Raw genomic sequence first — 19,983 nt, forward strand, 5'->3', positions numbered from 1 at the left:
TTAATTTAGCAGATAAATGTTTTTGAGACATTAGGAGGTATGAGTTCTTATCATAGCTATGTCACTAACCATCAGAGAACTGAGAACAAATAACAGTCTGTATGAACTTTGTTTTTCTCATTTATAAAAAGGTGGAATTTGAACTACCCGAACTCTAAAATCTATAGATAATACGAACAAGTTACTAATTGTAATGTGCCCAGAAAGACTTGATACGAAGTAAATTTTACTTAGCAACAGACTTCAAATTCAGTAATTAAGACTGGTTGAAATTTTGGCCGGGTGTAGTGGCTCACACTTGTAATCCCAGGACTTCAGGAGGCTGAGGCGGGTGGATTGCTTGAGCTCAGGAGTTCGAGACCAGCCTGGGCAGCAAGGGGAAACCCCATCTCTACTATAAACACAAAAATTCGCCGGGAGTGGTGGCGTACATCTGTAGTCCCAGCTACTTGGGTCAAGGTGGGAGGATCGCTCTGGGAGGTGGAGGTTGCAGTGAGCCGAGATAGTGCCACATAGCCTGGGTGACAGAGTTTAACCCTGTCTCAAAAAAAAAAAAAAGGACTGCTTGAGATTTTGTCTGAGATAATACAGTGAAAACTGTCGTGAAACATAAAGCTCATACAATGCAATTTGATAAAGAATAAAGTGATCATTTTATACTACTATGTTATGCTTCTGAGGCAGAAACACTAAGTCAACTTATAATTTTTTTAAAGTCTTTTTTTTTTTTAAATCACTTAAGTAACACAGTAAGTTGTATTTGGGCATTTAATCAGTGTTTTCCAACAACCAATTAAGGCTTAAGTTTAACCATTATACAAGCGTGAATCCTAATGATCAATGAACTATTTGGGTAGTGGGTAGTAGTGGTATATAAAAATAGAAGTAGCTAGACTATGGGTCAATCAAACTATCTTTCTTCATCAATACTGTTTTCCATGATGAACATCAACAGTAACAGGAGACTTAGAAGCTAAATCTTAGCTTTATTACCTATTACTAAGTTTGTAATGTAACATTCTAAGCAACAGATTCATTTTCTGTCAAATAAGAATAGTACATACTTTCTTGCCTACTACATAGAGCAGAAAAATCAATATATACCTAAGCAATTCAGAAACTATAAATCCTACATAAAAGTTCGGGCTGTATTATTAACTCCTTATATTCTTATATAACTATACGCAACTATGTATTTATCACAACGTATGCTTGATTTAGGGCAGATTGGCTTATTTTCAAGAAACAAGAAGAGAAAAAAATGAAAGCACAGAGGCTGGAAAAGAAATACTGTACTAATCAGCCAGGCACGGTGGCTCACACCTGTAATCCCAGCACTCTGGGAGGCCGAGGTGGGTGGATCACCTGAGGTCAGGAGTTCGAGAATAGCCTGGCCAACATGGCAAAATCCTGTCTCTACTAAATATACAAAAATTAGCCAGGTGTGGTGGCACGAGCCTATAGTCCCAGCTACTCAGGAGTCTGAGGCAGAAGAATCACTTGAACCTGGGAGGCGGAGGTTGTAGTGAGCCAAGATCACGCCACGGCACTCTAGACTGGGTGACAGAGTGAGACTTTGTCTCACAAAAAAAAAAAAAAGAACCAAATATTGTACTAATCAAAATTTAATTGGTAGAACAAAAGGAATGCATGAAATAATTTTGTTTTGTATCTGCCTAAGTCAGCAATCAGAACATTTCTAAAATTGATTTTCACCATATTTTGAGTCCTCACAATTGGTATGGAATGAGGCTTGGAGTCTGTGCATCAATAAACATCTTTTCACCGGTTGTCTTTGGCCCGTGTGCAACACTGCTTGCACCTGATATATATCCTTTGCTACTTTTCAAGTCTCTTTTTCTGTCTTGGTCCTTAGGAAACTATTTCCTCCCACTCTTTATAGGCCTAAACCCCAAAAATATTACATACAAAAATGACTAAATTATAAAGCTAAAGAAGTAAGCCAGAATCTAAGGCTTTGGGGATAGAATTAATGATAATCTGGTACAATTTTTTCTGCCAGAAAGAAAGGGGTTTCAATCACAAAGCGTTCAATATTGCCAGCCTAAGGGCATCTAAAAAAATAAAACGTTTATGGTAACAAGAATTTTCAAACACTAGCCCAAGGAATGGATATCACCTAGAGTGCAAGTCCTTGATGGGTGAATACTAAGTTTTTTTCTTCTGCCTAATATGATAGTAGGCAAGTAGAGGAAATAAGGCTCTTAAACAATTCCTCTGAAATAAAATAAAGAACTACTTAACATTATCCAGGCAAATAAATTAAAAAGAACCAATATTTAGGGTTTAATCAACCATTTTCATTCAAACTATTATTAAAAATAATTTTAATTGAACAAGAAAAACATACAATGCCAGCATCCTGATATGCTCCACTTTTTATTGTTTAGGTTTTAAAACACTTTTTACTTTATTTATTTATTTATTTTTGAGACGGAGTATCGTTCTGTAGCCCAGGCTGGAGTGCAATGGCACTATCTTGGCTCACTACAACCTCCGCCTCCCCGGTTGAAGCGATTCTCTTGCCTCAGCCTCCCAAGCAGCTGGGATTACAACCACTATGCGCCACCACATGCAGCTAATTTTTGTATTTTTAGTAGAGATGGGGTTTCACCATGTTGGCCCGGCTGGTCTCGAACTAATGACCTCAGTTAATTTGTCCGCCTCGGCCTCCCAAAGGGCTGGGATTAAAGGCGAGAGCCACTGCACCCAGCCAAAAATTTTTTTTTAATTTAAATATTATTTTAAAGAAGAGAGATGGGGTCTCGTTATATTACCCAGGCTTGTCTTAAACTCCTGGGCTCAAGTAATCCTCTCACCTCAACCTCCCAACATGCTGGGATTACAGGTGTAAGCCACCGCACCCAGCCTATTCTTTAGGTTTTAAGTGATAGATGATATTAGAAGAATGGTCTAAGTAAAATTTACAGGCCAGGCAAGGTGGCTCGCGCCTGTAATGCCAGCACTTTGGGAGGCCGAGGTGGGCAGATCGCCCGAGGTCAGGAGTTCGTGAACAGCCTGGCCAACATGGCGAACCTCCGTCTCTACAAAAAATACAAAAAAATTAGCCGGGCGTGGTGGCGGGCGCCTGTAGTTCCAGTAACTTGGGAGGCTGAGGTAGAAGAATCACTTGAACCCGGGAGGTGGAGGCTGCAGTGAGCCGAGATTATGCCACTGCACTCCAGCCTGGGCGGCAGAGTGAGACTCTGTCTCGGGGGAAAAAAATTACATTACGTTTTAGCATTATAGGTAAGGGTAAAGTAGGTAAAGTATACATTCAAAATGCTATTAAACTAATGTACCAAATGTCACATATATTCCTTAAAAAAACACCTTTAATTTCTGAAGAAAATCCTGAGAATACTTAACTCTAACCTTGTCTTTTAGTTCAAAAAATGCAAAGAGTTGAATGTAAAATCTCTATTTTGACATAACATACTGGCCTAATCTTTTGTTCCTCCAGAAGGAATGTTATCTCAGAAATTGCCTTAATTCAAATTCTGGTTATTAGTAAACCAGCCAACATCAGTATTCATCAGTTTATCTGTGTTAACTTTTACACTTAACGCCATGCAGTTATTACAAATCACGATTCTTGAAAGGGGTATTAGGAAAGATAGTAAATTACAGAAACACAGAACCCTGAACCAAAAAATATTAAAACACCATCTTTATGAAGCTCTTAAAACAATCTGTACAGTGAATACCCAACAACTGCCTAAGGAATTGTCAACTTTCAAAACACAGACTAAATCACAATGAAACACCCCTAGCTGCCACCTTACAGTGTCAATAGGTTACTCTAACAGGTAAGTCAGAAAAGATGAAATTAACTAAAAGTACACTCATTCCTTGAGCAGTGCGCTAGTTTACACTAAATATCAATCCCATCAGAGTACTGTAATTATCACGCACCAAACTACATGAGATTAATCACTTAGTATTAAGGTGTAATTGAGGACAATTTAAAACATGGCTTAAAGTCTACTATTTCAAAAATAAAAATTCAGAGGCTACCTTTCAGAATGTATGTATGTATATTAGAGATATTATACATAATTATGTACCCTGACACATTACTATATATAATAGTGAAAACTCTATAATAAGAGAACTGCAAGACATAAAAGAAAATCCCACAGGGTTAATCCCGAGTTCCTTCTTTAAGCAGTCATTCTGGTTGGTTGTTTGTTTTTGAGACAGAGTCTTGCTCTATCCCACAGGCTAGAGTGCACTGGTGGGATCTTGGCTCACTGCAACCTCTGCCTCCTGGGTTCAAGTGATTCTCCTGCCTCAGCTGCCCCGAGTAGCTGGGATTACGGGTGCATGCCACCACACCCAGCTAATTGTTTTGTATTTTTAACAGAGATGGGTTTCGCCATGTTGACCAGGCTGGTCTTGAACTCTTGACCTCAGGTGACCCACCCGCCTCGGCCTCTCAAAGTGCTGAGATTAGAGGCGTGAGCCACCATGCCCAGCTAAAAAGTCATTCTTACCAAAACCTTTGGATGAACAGAAAGTTCAGTGATATGGCTGCAATATTGATTCTACCTACTCTACTCCACAGCACACCACCTAAAAGGAGGACAGTGTACAAAGCAACTCAACTAATACATCAGGGCTTTACTTACCATGTTGCCCAGGCTGGTCTTGAACTCCTGGGCTCTAGCAATCATCCTCCCACCTTGGCCTCCCAAAGTGCTGGGATTATACACAAGAGCCACCATATCCGGCCCAGCTTCCTTTTCGAAATTCAATGATACATCCAAGAACTGGCTGTTTTTACATCTAAATTATAGATCAGGCCGGGCGCAGTGGCTCACACCTGTAATCCCAACACTTTGGGAGGCGGAGGGGGGCAGATCACTTGAGGTCAGGAGTTCAAGACCAGCTTGGCCAACATGGTGAAACCCCCTCTCTACTAAAAATACAAAAATTAGCCAGGTGTGGTGGTAAGCGCCTCTGATCCCAGCTACTGGCGAGGCTGAGGAGAATTGCTTGAACCCAGGAGGCGGAGCTTGCAGTGAGCCAAGATCGCACCACTGCTCTCCATCCTGGGTGACAGAGTGAGACCCATCTCAAAATAAATAAATAAATAAAATAAAATATAGATCACTTTTCTTTTCCATTGTTGCACAATTTTACATGTATGAATATCCTGTAGTATAAACAATCCTCCTTTTGACGGACATGCATTTATTTTTCCAATGTTTCATTTAACAAACAAAATCTGAATGATTATTCCTGATTGTACTGCTTTGCACACATGGTCTAATATATTTCAAGGATTAATAAGTAAACACTATTTTATTAACAGTAAATGGTTCACTCATGTTTACACTATCTCCTATTTATGGAAAATGATAATGGTCCATCCGCTATGGGGGTAATTTGAAGTTTCCTCTTTAAAAGCCTGAAAAAAACTTGTTGTTTTTTTAAGTTGATCTGAAGAAAAATTCTAAGTAGAAAAAAAAAAAGGCAAAGGAAAATTTAAGTAAACAGTAGCATAGGTGGTATAACATCTAAAAGTTCTTCCTCACAAATGCCAAGGTTCTGCAGTCTAACAAAGAATTTCTACCAAGAAAATTTCCTTCAGTTTTCAATCATGAAAACTGACTTATTTAATATAATTAATAATATCTCATCATCATATGAGTTCTCTTTTAGATTTGGGTAGATAGGACACAAAATTTAATGTTGTATAAGTGTTCCATGTCTACAACTTTAGCTGGGTGACAGCTTTAAGCAAACAGTAGAGGAACAGGAAGACATGAACATGTATGGAGTCTCACCCTGTCATTCCAGGACCTTAATACAAAAGAGTTAAGATGCTTTTTGACCTAATGACTTAGCTTCTATCAACTGACGGATCATAGCTTTCTGCCTGAGTCCATCAAATAACCAAGTAGTAGGATTAGTGTTGGAAAATTTCTGCCTAGCATTGTAGACGTCAGATTCGTATATGAGAACAAAGGAAGTCATGTTCCCAGATACATTTATGCTATGGCACTTGTACTCTATTGAAGGAGATCCCTAGAGATAAATCTGCAGTTGCCAATATGAACACAGATTGCTTTTTAAGACAAATATCTGGAGCATGGAATATATTTCTACCTAGAAACTACCTATCTATTAAGTCCATAATATGAGAGCAAGAGTGCTGATGAGTACCAAAATCTCAGTCCCCCAAAACAGTAGGACAGGGAGAAGACATATACAGCTCTATCTGCTGAGATGAAACAGATGAAAATCTCTTCCATGGTAGTTTGGTCTTGTTCCAACTTCCCCTCCAACCATTCAACTAGACCTGGAAGACCATCTTTCTATAATGCAAACCTGATGAGAGCTGCTGAAAACCTTTCAGTGGCTCAACATTACTTTTAAGGTAAGTAACTCTGTGATATATTCCTGTTTATCTTCTAGCCCGATTTCCACGCCAGGCTCATCTCCCACCACTACCTTCCAGCTACACTATACTCAGGCATGCCAAACTTTTCAGGGTCCCCTGAGTATGTGATGCTTTCCTTCACTGCTAACATTGTTTTCATACCCCTGGGACACCAATCCCTTGCCCCTCTTCATTTGTACTCTATTCTTGGTTAATTCCTATGTATCCTTTAGGCCTCCAAACCTGGATTGATTTTCCTGTAGTGTCTTGACTTCTACTAATATGTCAGATACTATATTGTTACAACTGCCAGGTTGGCCCGGCGCAGTGGCTCACACCTGTATGTACTCCCAGCACTTTGGGAGGTGAGGCAGGCGGATTACCTGAGGTCAGGAGTCTGTGACCAGCCTGGCCAACATGGTGAAACCCCGTCTCTACTAAAAATACAAAAATTAGCTGGGCGTGGTGACACACGCCTGTAATCCCGGCTACTCGGGAGGCTGAGGCAGGAGAATTGCTTGAGCCCAGGAGACAGAGGTTGCAGTGAGCCGAGATCAAGCCACTGCACTCCAGCCTGGCCGAGAGAGCGAGACTCTGTCCAAAAAAAAAAAAAAAAAACCTGCCTGGTTATTATTTCCCCCATTTATATGTCAGCCCCTTAAAAAGAAGACCAATTTTCTAGTTATGTGCCCATAGACATTAAAAAAAAAAATCTGTTAAGTGAATGCATCAGTAATGATTTTGTGACCAGGCCAGATCTCACCTATCAGTGTTAATCATGAATTTCTTATAATCATGAATATGTTACAAATTAGATAAATGTAAGGTAAACGATCAGCCTTTCCAGCTTTCTATCTTTTTTCTTTTCTTTATTTTTGTTTTTACACATGCAGAGTGGGTCTCACTCTGTCGCCCAGGATAGAATGCAGTGGTATAATCATAGCTCACTGTAACCTCAAAATCCTAGTCTCAAGCGATCCTCCCACCTCAACCTCCTGACCAGCTAGGACTACAGGTGGAGCCCACAATACTGACTAATTTATTTTTATTTTTTGTAGAGACAGCGTCTCCCTATGTTGCCAAGGCTGGTCTTCAACTCCCAGCTTCAAGTGATTGTCCCACCTAAGCCTCCCAAAGTGCTGGCACTGGGATCCAGCTTCTTAATGATGTCTTTTTATCTCCTCTTGTAAGGGTTTTGGGCTTGGGGGCGCACAAACCTATGGAATCTCCTCCATTCTTTGAATTATCAGATCAAAATTAATTGGGTTTAGGCAGTGGCCTCAGGATAGATTTCAAGATAGATAGGATATTCTCAGCAGTAATAGTTAACATCCTCTTTATACTTGACCTTTTCCTTTAATTTCTCTCATCCCCAAAAGGAAGGTAAAAATTCTATTACAAATACAAAATATACATCATTTCAATGAAAATCATTATATGCAACCACAGTCATTGCCTAGAGATCTGCAGAATACACAATGAATCTATTTTCTTTATCTAAGATGATCAAAGAGTTAAATACAATTTTATTTGAAGAAAAGAAATTTGCATGTCTTGTGTATGCTTGTTAAAAACAAAGATAGAAGAGAAATAAGAAAAAAAAACAAGGCAATATATTAGGTTTACAAAAATAAGTAGTAAACTACTATTTCTCTTACTTAAAAAAAGAACTATACCAAATACATGTACTGTATTCACCCTTGGATTTCACAGTAATAGAGACAAAAATATTGTAAAATGTTTCTGAGTGTGTGATACATAGTATGTACGTATGTATGTATTTATTTATTTTTTGAGACAGAGTTTCCCTCTGTTGCCCAGACTGGAGTGTAATGGAGTGTAATGGTGTGATCACTGCAACCCCGACCTCCCAGGCTCAAGTGATTCTCGTGCCTTAGCCTCCCAAGTTCCTGGGATTACAGGTATGCGCCACCATACCCAGCTAAATTTTTGTATTTTTAGTAGAGATGGGTTTTGCCATGTTGGACAGGCTGGTCTAGAACTCCTGGCCTCAAGTGATCAGCCCATGTCAGCCTACCAAAGTGTTGGGATTACAGCCGTGAGCCACCGCACCCGGCCGTGATACATAGCATTTTTAAAGTTACAGATCCAAACCCTCAAAAAACACTAAAATAGACCCTGAAAGTGATATATTAACAGAATATATTTTCCTGAATCATTCTCTTCTCAGAGTATTCTAGGGTTTTTGTGAAACACAGTTGGGAATGAGGCAGACAGGTGGGGTGGGGAGCTTTGAGTCAGTGTTAAAATTAAACTAAGGCCACTTTCTGTGGGTATACACTCTAAGGGAAAAATGGATTATTTTGTGAACTCTGTTAGAAAAAAAATTACATCTTAAGTTGTGAAAACTGGAAAAGAATAGATTTTACTCTCTCTGTGAAGCTGAAAATGAATTCTCTATATGGTAAACCTTGAAAGGAAAGTAGAGATGTAGTAACATTATTAGTCTTTACCAGTTTCTTCCTATAACAGAGGCTGCACAGATTAGCAGAGACCATGAGGGTTTCAACTAAAAAGTATATTCAAGTCTTAATACAAAATATAATAATGTTTATCAGTAAAAAGAATTACTAAAAATATGTACTGCACAGGGTCACTGTAAAGATAAAATAATCTAATGAAATGAGCTTTACGAACAGTCATTATATCTTCACATGCATATTTTGTTGGTACATAATTTATAAGTCTGAAGAATGTTCTCTGGCTGAAGTAAGAATAAAAGAATTTAAATGGAATAATTTCATCCAGTTAATCAAATAGAAAAATAAAGAGCTCCAGTTAATTGAAACTCAGTTATCCTCTATCTGAAATTAAATTTTCATGGTGAATTAACTGGTATATTTTCATACAGAAGATTCCTTTCTCAAAAAATTATACAGTGTGTTATGTGAACAGGAAATAGATTAAGCTAAGAAAAGCAAATACACCAAAGAGGCACTATAGCTGTCCAAATTTCCTGCAATAAGAATATTCTATAATTACCTTAGAATTCGATACTCTATAACTCAATTTTTGCAGGATCTAATAGAAATTAAAGCATAAGGAAATATACAGTTTAAAGAAGGATATTATTTACTGGTTTTATTTTCACTTTGTAACACTATAAATGTGTGATACTGTTTTTAATCAAGGCTAAACCTAAAACAACATTCCAAATCATTACGTAATTTTTCATGTAAAAGACAAAATATACCTGGGTAAAAAACACTCAAGGTTTTATAAATTTTCAATTTTAGTTAAAAGCTAACAGAGTCATCTCAAAACACAGAAATATAAGGTACAGACATACAGGGCAAGATTCTCCTAAAAAGACATGATAGCAGTTTCAAAGCTCAGTATATATTATACATATTGATTTACTGAAAACTATGTTTATTCTACAAGAATAAGCAACACAGATGGCCAGGGAAGGGAATAAGATGATTTAGTAGACATTTCTCAAGGAGGCATTAACTCAATGAGACAATCAGATGTTCAGTTCAATTATGATACCACACTATTGTTATATTATTACACTAGCTTCCTTGGTTACCAGTGAGAAAGATTCTGGGGGAGGCCACAAGATAGGAGGGGAGCAAATACAACACTATCCTCTTCTCTACAACAGAAAAAATATCACACTATCAAAGAAAATATACCTTTACATTTTCCATTACTAGTAACAGAGTTGTATGACTCCACAGCTTTTTATCTCTACCAACTGGCTCTTCATTTCATCTTTTCTATAATTTATGATTCTCACTGCCTGGCAATGAGCCATCACCACCATATAATTCACCCATGTAATAAAAAACCATTTGTATGCCAAAAGCTATTAAAATAAATGAATAAAGTGATAATGACAACACATTAAGCCAACAAAGTCAGAATTCCTTCACAAGGTGATTTTTCCCTCATAGGCAAAGACTAACAAGAATTATTCTTCCAGTGACCAATTCTCTACGATCTTTTGACCTACACTATTTCTTAAGTCATAGGTTCTTAAAAAATAAGTGAGAAAAAGCAAAGTAAATACAGTAAATATGGTAAACGACATTAATTTACTCAAAAGGTAACTGACAAATGACTAAACTTCCATTAACAGTATAAATGCTTCAAAATTCAGAATTAGGCCATCTTGGAGAAATAAACTGACAATCACTGAACAGATTCTGCCATGAGAAAGGAAAAGGTCACTGAATAGATTCTGCCAAGGGAAAGGAAAAGGTTTCCTAGGTTATTTTAAAAAGTTATTGACAGAACTCATCCTCTGAATCTACTAAGGTGTAAACAAACTAAAAATAACAATTCAATTTTCCTTAAAGATAAGCATTAAGACTTATTTTAATTCCATCAAATACTGAATCCTTCGACTTCTAAAATAAAACAGAAGTAATCCATAAACCTAACAATTATACTTCTAAGAGTCTATCTGCAGAGATTTCTGCAAGCACCAAAAGATGTATGTATGAGGTTATTATGAACTGAAAATAACCTAAAATCTACTAATAAATAGTTAAATGAAATATAGCACCTAAATACAATGGTGAATTCGAAGTATTTAGAACAATGTCAATGATATTTATTGACACTGAAAGATGTCTCTGACATCAACATTATGTGAGAAACTAGCATCTATTTGTCTAACAGGTACAATGGGACACCATTTAAGAAAAACTTCACACCTATAGCTATAAGATCACACAGGGAGATACTGAATAAGCAATTGTGAATAAATGTTTCTAAGTGTATAATTTGGGTGGATACTTTCTCTTTGTATGTTTATATATTGCTTGTATGTGAGGGTGTGTATGTTTCTTTTTTTTTTTGAGATGGAGTCTCGCTCTGTCACCCAGGCTGGAGCACAGTGGCGTGATCTCGGCTCACTGCAACCTCTGCCTCCCAGGCTCACGCCATTCTCCTGCCTCAGCCTCCCGAGCAGCTGGGACTACAGGTGCCCGCCACCATGCCCAGCTAATTTTTTGGTATTTTTAGTAGAGATGGGGTTTCACCATGTTAGCCAGGATAGTCTTGATCTCCTGACCTCGTGATCCACCCACCTCGGCCTCCCAAAGTGCTGGGATTACAGGTGTGAGCCACCGCACCCAGCCGAGGGTGTATATGCTTTTAAAAAGCATATATCACTGAAAAACAAAAATACCCATGGAGTTATTTAAAAAACATTGTTAGAGGCAAACTCAAGAGAAATGAACATAGTATAGTACCTTAAACGGTTGGTATAGGTATCAACACAGGTCTTCATTTTGGCTAACAATGTACCAACAGAAGTTTGACACTCTGACTGTTCTTCTTCCTCTTCACCGTTCTCTGTAGAAAGGGGCAACAATAGGGGCACCATGGCAGTACAAGAAGCAATGGCCCGAAGCAATTCCAGCAGTGCCCGATAGAGTGGCACATGTCTTGCCATGTCCAGAACTATAAGGAGAAGAGGAAAAAGCACAAAATGAGAAAATGTACAATATAAAAGTAGGTCCACAGGAATGTAGCTTTTACCTGGATCTTACCAAGGTCCACAGCTGACCCGGCTGGGCGCACTGGCTCAGGCCTATAATCTCAGTACTTTGTGAGGCCGAGGCAGGCAGATCACCCGAGGTTGGGAGTTCGAGACCAGCCTGACCAACATGTAGAAACCCTGTCTCTACTAAGAATACAAAAATTAGCCAGGTGAGATGGCACATGCCTGTAATCTCAGCTACTTGGGAGGCTGAGGCAGGAGAATTGTTTGAACCCGGGAGGCGGAGACTACAGTGAGCCAAGATCATGCCATCGCACTCCAGCCTGGGCCATAAGAGTAAAACTCCGTCTCAAAAAAATTACAGCCGACCCTTGAACAACACAGGTTTGAACTGCACTAGTCCACTTATATACAGATTTTCTGCCAGCCTGAGACAGCAACACCAACCGCATCACTTCTTCCTCATTAGGCTACTCAACATGAAGACTCTGAGTATGAAGACTTTTATGATGATCCACTTCCATTTAATGAACACTAAATATATTTTCTATGATTTTTTTCTTAATATTTTCTTTTCCTTAGCTTACAGTATATAATATATACAACATCCAAAATGTGTTAATTGATTATGTTATCAGTAAGGCTTCCAGTCAACAGTAGGCTATTAGGAGCTAAGTTCTGGAAGAGTCAGGAGTTATACTTGGGGCTGGACACTGTGACTCACGCCCATAATCCCAGACATTTGGGAGGCCGAGATGGGAGGATCACTTGAGCCTGGGAGTTTGAGACTGGCCTGGACAACATGGTAAAACTCCCATCTCTACAAAAAGATAACAAAAAATTAGCTGGGTGTGGTGGCGCACACCTGTAGTCCCTGCAACTAGGGAGGACAAGAACATGCCACTGCACTCCAGACTGGGTGATAGGGCAAAATCCTGCCTCAAAAAAAAAAAAGAAAAAGTTATACTTGGATTCTCAAATATGTGGGGGTTGGTACCCTTAATACTTGCATTATTCAAGGGTCAATTTAATAGGTTAGTTGCTAAATGGAAGAATGCAGCAGATATTTATGAAGCACCAATATACAAACTATAATAACAGGCACTTTTGGAAAACAAAAAAAAAGTAAAGTATCTAGTTTAGGGGAGAACAAGAAATGTAACTAAATATCTAGTTATATTACATATAGAAATGATTAAATACCCCAGATAATATATTGTGGCTGGAAATATATTTATCAGTATGAAGTGGAAACTTTTTTAAACTAAATTGAATAATGAAGTTATTTTATCTTTTGTAAAAACGAATGACAGAATTGCGATTTATCCATAGTCTATTTCAATAAATCAATTTTCTTTTTAGTAAAAAAGAAAATATTGCCTATGTTAACTTCCAATTACTAGCTATAAATCAAATGAATTTTGTATTAAAATCATTTGCATCTAAGAGTGAATTCCTTACTCGAGGAACACACGTTGCTTCTAAGGCTTTTATAAGTTGTTTTGTTGGTTTTTGTGTTGTATACCAACTGGTATTCACTTTTGTGAATAATGTGAGATAAGGATCTAACATCTCTCTTCCAATGACAGTTACTGAACAGCCAGCCATTCCATAAACATTTACTGGCAGGGCGCGGTGGCTCACACCTGTAACTTCACCACTTTGAGAGACTGAGGCTGATGGATCACCTGAGGTCAGGAGTTCGAGACCAGCCTGGCCAACATGGTGAAACCCCATCTCTACTAAATACAAAAATTAGCTAGGCATAGCGGCGCAGGTCTGTAATCCCAGCTACTCAGGAGACTGAGGCAGGAGAATCGCTTGAACTCAAGAGGCGGAGGCTGCAGTGAGCTGAGATCACATACCGCACTCCGGCCTGGGTGACAGAGCAAGACAGTCTCAAAAACAAACAAACAAAAAACATTTACTGAAAACCTGTTGCTGGACAGGCTGGGAATAAGCAGTAAAGAAAACAAACAAAAATCTCTACCATCAAGTATCTAACATTCTAGGCGAAGGACATGAGTTACATTCTTTTCAGAAGTTAGTAAGTATTCTGAATGCTATATAGAAAACTAAAGCAGGGGAGGAGAATTGTGGGAGTCCAACTAGAGGTAGGAATTGCCTCAGTGCCCACAGAGCTATATGGGGATTAAGTTGTAACAGGATGAGGCATCACCTAGCATCCTGTACTTTCTATGGTAACTGATGTGAAAGAGATCTCTACAACTGATGTAAAATAGAGACTATCAGAGCTTAATGACAGTGAGGCTATTTGGAGTGATGTTCAAAGTGATGGAAGAGAAGGTCATTTTACACCTTCCAGTGATGATGCAGAGGACAGAGTAGTATGACTGCCATTCTTTCCTTGTTTCCCCTTGTTTCCACATATACTTGAGTATGAAAGCCCATTTTCCAACCCATGAACAATGTCACAATATCCTACTTACTATAATTTTATAGTATTATAAGATACTATGTTATTCAGGAAAATCAAAATTATATCCAAAAGTTACTAACTGATAGGCATAAAACACAATGTCAGTACTTGTGAGGATGTGGAAAAGCTAGACTCATATATAGGTAAAAGCGCAAATAGGTATAGCCAATTGGCATTATCTATTAAAATTTTAAATGCCTATATTCTACGACTCAATAATAGCACTTGTTACTGTCTACCCTACAAAGAAATGTTCAATACAATACTGTTTTCAATAGTGAAAGCTGGAAATGATCTACCAATAATACCATAATCAAACAATAACATTCACAGTAATACAATAATAGTGGGAGACTTCAACACTCAACTCACAGCACTAGAAAGATAACTGAGACAGAAAATTAACAAAGAAAACATTGGACTTAAATTGGACTTTGGACTAAATGGACTTAACAGACGTAGGACAGTCTACTCAAAAATGACAGTATATACATTCTTTTCACCAACACATGAAACATTCTCCTAGACAGACCACATGTTAGTCCATAAAAGGAGTCTTAACAAAATTTTTAAAAACTGAAATCATATCAAGTATCTTCTCAGACCACAGTGGAATAAAGCTAGGAAACAATACCAACAGGAACACTGGAAGCAGTGCAAATACATGGAAATTAAACAGCATGATCCTGAATGATCACTGGGTCAACAAAGAAATTAAGGCAAATTTAAAATTTTTTTGAAATGAATGAAAATGAAACGCAACATCAGAAAAACTGTGGGATATAGCAAATGCAGTGCAGAGAGAGAGAAGTTTAGAGCCTTAAAAGCCTGCATCAGAAAAGTAGAAAGGTAACAAATCAAGAACCTTACATGTACCACAAGGAACTAGAAAAGTAAGAACAAACCACGCCCAAAAGTTAGAAGAAATAACACAGAACTAAACGAAATACAGCCCCCCCCAACAAAAATATACAAAGCATCAGCAAACTGAAAAGTTTGTTTTTGAAAAGATAAACAAAACTGATAAACTATTAGCTAGACTAACCAAGAAGAGAGAAGATCCAAATAAACAGAATCAGAAATGAAAAAGGAATACAACTGATACTACAGAAATAAAAAAGATCAGGGACTATTATGATCAACTATACACTCACAACCTAGAAAACCTAAAGGAAACAAGTAAATTCCTGGAAACACACAACCTCTTGAGACTGAACATGAAACAAACTGAATTTCTAAACAAACTAATAACAAGTAGTGAGATTCAATCATAATAAAACATCTCCCAACCAAAAAAAAAAAAAAGCCCAGGACCACATGAATTCACAGCCAAATTCTACCAAATATAAAAAGAACATACTGATACAGTTCCTCCCAAAACTATTAAAAAAAATTAAGGAGGAGTTTATTCTCCCTAACTCATTTTATGAGGCCGGTATTATGCTGATACCAAAACCAGGCAAAGATATAATAAAAGAAGAAAACTACAGACCAATATCCCTAATAAAGTCAGACACAAAAATCCAAAACAAAAAACAAGGAAATCAAATCCAACAGCACATCAAAAAGATAATACAATAACGGCATGGTGGTTCACGCCTGTAATCCCAACATTTTGGGAGGCTGAGGCAGGAGGATCACTTGAGACCAAAAGATCGAGACAAGCAAGGTCAACAAAGCAAGAAAACCTGTCTCTACAAAAAAATAAAAATTTAAAATTAGCCAGATGTGATGGCAAAAACCTGTATTCCCAGCTACTTGGGAGGCTAAGGTGGGAGGACTGCTTGAGACCAGGAGTTTGAGGCCAAAATGGGCTAGGATGACACCACTGCACTCCAGCCTGGGCAACAGAGCAAGACCCCATCCCTTAAAAATAAACAAACAGGCCAAGCATGATTGCTCACACCTGTAACTCCAGCACTTCGGGAGGCCGAGGTGGGTGGAAAACCTGAGGTCAGGAGTTCGAGACCAGCCTGGCCAACATGGTGAAACCCGTCTCTACTAAAAATACAAAAATTAACCGGGTGTTGTGGCGCAAGTCTGTGGTCCCACCTACTTGGGGGTGCTGAGGCAGGAGAATCGCTTGAACCCAGGAAGTGGAGGTTGCAGTGAGCCAGGATCACACCACTGCACTCCAGCCTGGGTGACAGAGCGAGACTCCATCTCAAAACAAACAAACAAACTGTAGCTCACACCTGTAATCCCAGCACTTTGGGAGGCCAAGGTGAGTGAATTGCTTGAGGCAAGGAGTTCGAGACCAGCCTGACCAACATGGTGAAACCCTGTGTCTACCCAAAATAAAAAAATTAGCCAGTCTCACAAGCTGATCTCAAAATAAATAAATAAATAAATTTTAAAAAATAAACAACAAAAAAAAGATAATACATCATGATCAAGTATGATTTATCCCAAGGATACAAGGATGGTTCAACATACACAAATCCATAAATGTGACACATCATAATAACATAATAAAGGACAAAAACTCTATAGTCATTTCAATAAATGTAGAAAAAGCATGTGATAAAATTGATATAAATCCCCAATAAACTGGGCATAGAAGGAACACACAACATAATAAAGGCCATATATGAAAAACCCACAGCTAACACTATACTTAATGGGAAAAAGCTGAAAGCATTCCCGCTAAGAACTGGAACAAGTCAAGAGTTCTCATTTTCACCACTCTTATTCAACATCGTACTGGACATCCTTGCCAGAGTAATCAAGCAAGGGAAAAAAAAAGGCATTCAAACTCAAAAAGCAGGAAGTCAGCATTTTCCCTGTTTGCTGAGGATATGATCTAGAAAACCCTAAAGACTCCATCAGAAACTCTTGGATTTAATACATGAATTCAGTAAAGATTCAGGATATAAGATTAATATATGAAAACCAGTAATGTTTCTATACACCAATAATCATCTAGCCAAGGATTAAATCAAGAAAACAATCTCATTTACAATAGCTACAGAAAAAAAAAAAAAATGAACAGGTGTGGTGGCTCATGCCTGAAATCACAGCACTTTGGGAGGTCCAGGCTGGAAGACTGCTCGGGTCCAAGGGCTTAAGACCAGCCTGAACAACATAGTAAGACCTTATCTCTACAAAAACCAAAAAGGAAATTAGTCAGGTGTGGTGGCTCATTGTGTAGTCCCAGCTACTTGGGAAGCTGAGGCAGGAGAGTCACTTGAGCCTACCAGGTCGAGGCTACAGTGAGCTCTGATAGTACTACTGTACTCTAGCCTGGGCGACAGAGCAAGACCCTGTCAAATAAAATTAAAAACAAGATAAAATAATAAAATCTAAAACAAAATACCTAGGAATATATTTAACCAAGGAAGTAAAAGGTCTCTATTAAGAATAACTACAGGCCAAGTGTGGTGGCTCACACCTATAATCTCGGCACTTTGGGAGGCTGAGGTGGGGAGATCACTAGAGGCCAGAAGTTCAAGACTAGCCTGGCCAACACGGCGAAACCCCATCTCTACTAAATACAAAAATTACCTGGGCCTGGTGGTAGGTGTCTGTAATCCCAGCTACTTGGTAGGCTGAGACACAAGAATCACTTGAACCTGGGAGGCAGAGGTTGCAGTGAGCCCAGATCGCACCACTGCACTCGCACTCCAGCCTGAGCAACGGAGGGAGACTCCATCTCAAAAAAAAAAAAAAAAAAAAAAAGACATGGGAGACTCCTCCAAAAAGTGGGGTTTGAAAAATATCTACTGGGTACAATGTTTACTCTTCCAGTGATGGGTACACTAAAACCCCAGACTTCACACTATGTGCAAGAAATGTGTACTTTCTTTTTTTTTTTTTGAGACTGAGTTTTGCTCCTGTTGCCGACTGGAGTGCTATGGCATAATCTCGGCTCACTGCAACCTCTGTCTCCAGGGTTCAAGCAATTCTCCTGCTTCAGCCTCCCAAGTGGCTGGGATTACAGGTGCATGCTACCATGCCGGACTAACTTTTGTATTTTTGGTCAAGATGGTGTTTCACCATGTTGGCTTGGCTGGTCTCAAACTACAGATCTCAAGTGACTGCCCGCCTCAAACTCTCAAAGTGCTGAAATTACAGGCATGAGCCACTGCGCCCAGCCAAAAAAGGTGAACTTCTAAAAAATAACTTTACATTAATATTTATATTCTCTTTTTTTTTTTTTTTTTTTTGCGCCAAGGTCTCACTCTGTTGCCCAGGCTGGAGTGCAATGGTATAACCATTGCACTTTGTAGCCTCAACCTCCTGGGCTCAAGGATCCTCCTGCCTCACATTCCAGAGCAGCTGGGATTACAGGCACATGCCACCATGTCCAGTTAATTTTTTCTATTTTTTCGTAGAGTTGGGGTTTCACCATGTTGCCCAGGCTGGTCTCGAACTCCTAAGCTCAGGCAATCTACCTGCCGTGGCCTCCTAACGTGTTACAATTACAGTGATTAATATTTCAAATAGATTATCCTGAAAAAAAAAAAAAAGATAAAACTTTCCTTATAAGGCTATAGTTTCTTTTGACCATTTCTCTCCTTCCCCATTCTTGTTTATTTTTTGAGACAAAGTCTCGCTCTGTCGCCCAGTCTGGAGTGCAGTGGCGTGATCTTGACTCACTGCAAGCTCCGCCTCCCAGGTTCATGCCATTCTCCTGCCTCAGCCTCCCAAGTAGCTGGGAATACAGGTGCCCACCACCATGCCTGGCTAATTTTTAAATTATTATTTTTATTTTTAGAAGAGATGGGTTTTCACTGTGTTAGCCAGGATGGTCTCGATTTCCTGACCTCGTGATCCACCCACCTCAGCCTCCCAAAGTGTTGGGATTACAGGCGTGAGCCACCACGCCCGGCCTCCTTCCCCACTCTTTTACCAGGTACATCATTTTGGTATACATCCATCTAATCCATTTTCTATATGATGATGTTTCTCTGTATGTACTATTATGTGGATTAGGTATTATTATCCCCACTGTGTGTATGAGAAACTAATATTTACTAAATTGCACAAGCAGCTAAATAGGAAGTAAGAAGACCAACAGTGAAAACCTGGTAAATTTAGCTTTAGTGCTTTTCCCATTATCCCATGATACTTCCCGAACTGTCCAGTATGGCAGCTACTGGCCACACGCTATCTAAATTTTAACTAAAATGTAAGAAAACTAAGAATTCAGTTCTTCAGTTGCACTAACCACATTTCAAGTGTCCAATAGCCACACAAGTCCTTAATGAATGGCATAGATACAGAGTGTTTTCATCACAACAAAAAATTCTTTTGGATAGTATCATCTTCAAGAGACAAATTCCTGACATTCTGTTTTATAAATACAAGCCAGGAAAGGTATGTGGATATGGGGATTCCCCAAAACAAAAACATTTTTTAAAAAAAGCATAAGAAGTGGGTAGGCCAGGTGCGGTGGCTCACGCCTGTAATCCCAGCAGTTTGGGAGGCCAAGGCAGGTGGATCACCTCAGGTCAGGAGTTCAAGACCAGCCTAGCCAACATGGCAAAACACCGTCTCTACTAAAAATACAAAAACAGCCAGGTGTGGTGGTGTGCGCCTGTAACCCAGCTAATCGGGAGGCTGACGCAGGAGAATCGCTTGAACCCTGGAGGCAGAGGTTGCAGTGAGCCAAGATCATGCCACCGTACTCTAGCCTGGGTAACAGAGACTCTGTCT

General features: G+C 38.9%; 1 protein-coding gene and 1 long non-coding RNA gene across 24 annotated transcripts in view; one reads left to right on the forward strand and one right to left on the reverse strand.

The window, feature by feature from the left end:
* The window catches only part of LOC129057727 (uncharacterized), a 71,023-nt gene that overhangs the window by 40,839 nt on the left and 10,201 nt on the right, over positions 1-19,983 (forward strand). The window contains exon 4 of the long non-coding RNA XR_008522466.1: positions 7,468-7,595. This is a non-coding gene — a long non-coding RNA (uncharacterized LOC129057727). The remainder of the gene's footprint in view (positions 1-7,467; positions 7,596-19,983) is intronic.
* Positions 1-19,983, reverse strand: part of BIRC6 (baculoviral IAP repeat containing 6) — a 258,994-nt gene that overhangs the window by 31,407 nt on the left and 207,604 nt on the right. For all 23 annotated transcript variants that reach the window (XR_002913821.2, XM_063713739.1, XM_063713738.1 and 20 more), the window contains one exon: positions 11,635-11,845. Coding sequence is in view for 22 of the 23 variants with exons in the window: in XM_063713739.1 (XP_063569809.1) it covers positions 11,635-11,845 (211 nt within the window). In the remaining variant the exon portion in view is untranslated. The remainder of the gene's footprint in view (positions 1-11,634; positions 11,846-19,983) is intronic.

Source organism: Pongo abelii, chromosome 12 (genome assembly GCF_028885655.2).
Source record: "Pongo abelii isolate AG06213 chromosome 12, NHGRI_mPonAbe1-v2.0_pri, whole genome shotgun sequence".
NCBI lineage: Eukaryota > Metazoa > Chordata > Mammalia > Primates > Hominidae > Pongo > Pongo abelii.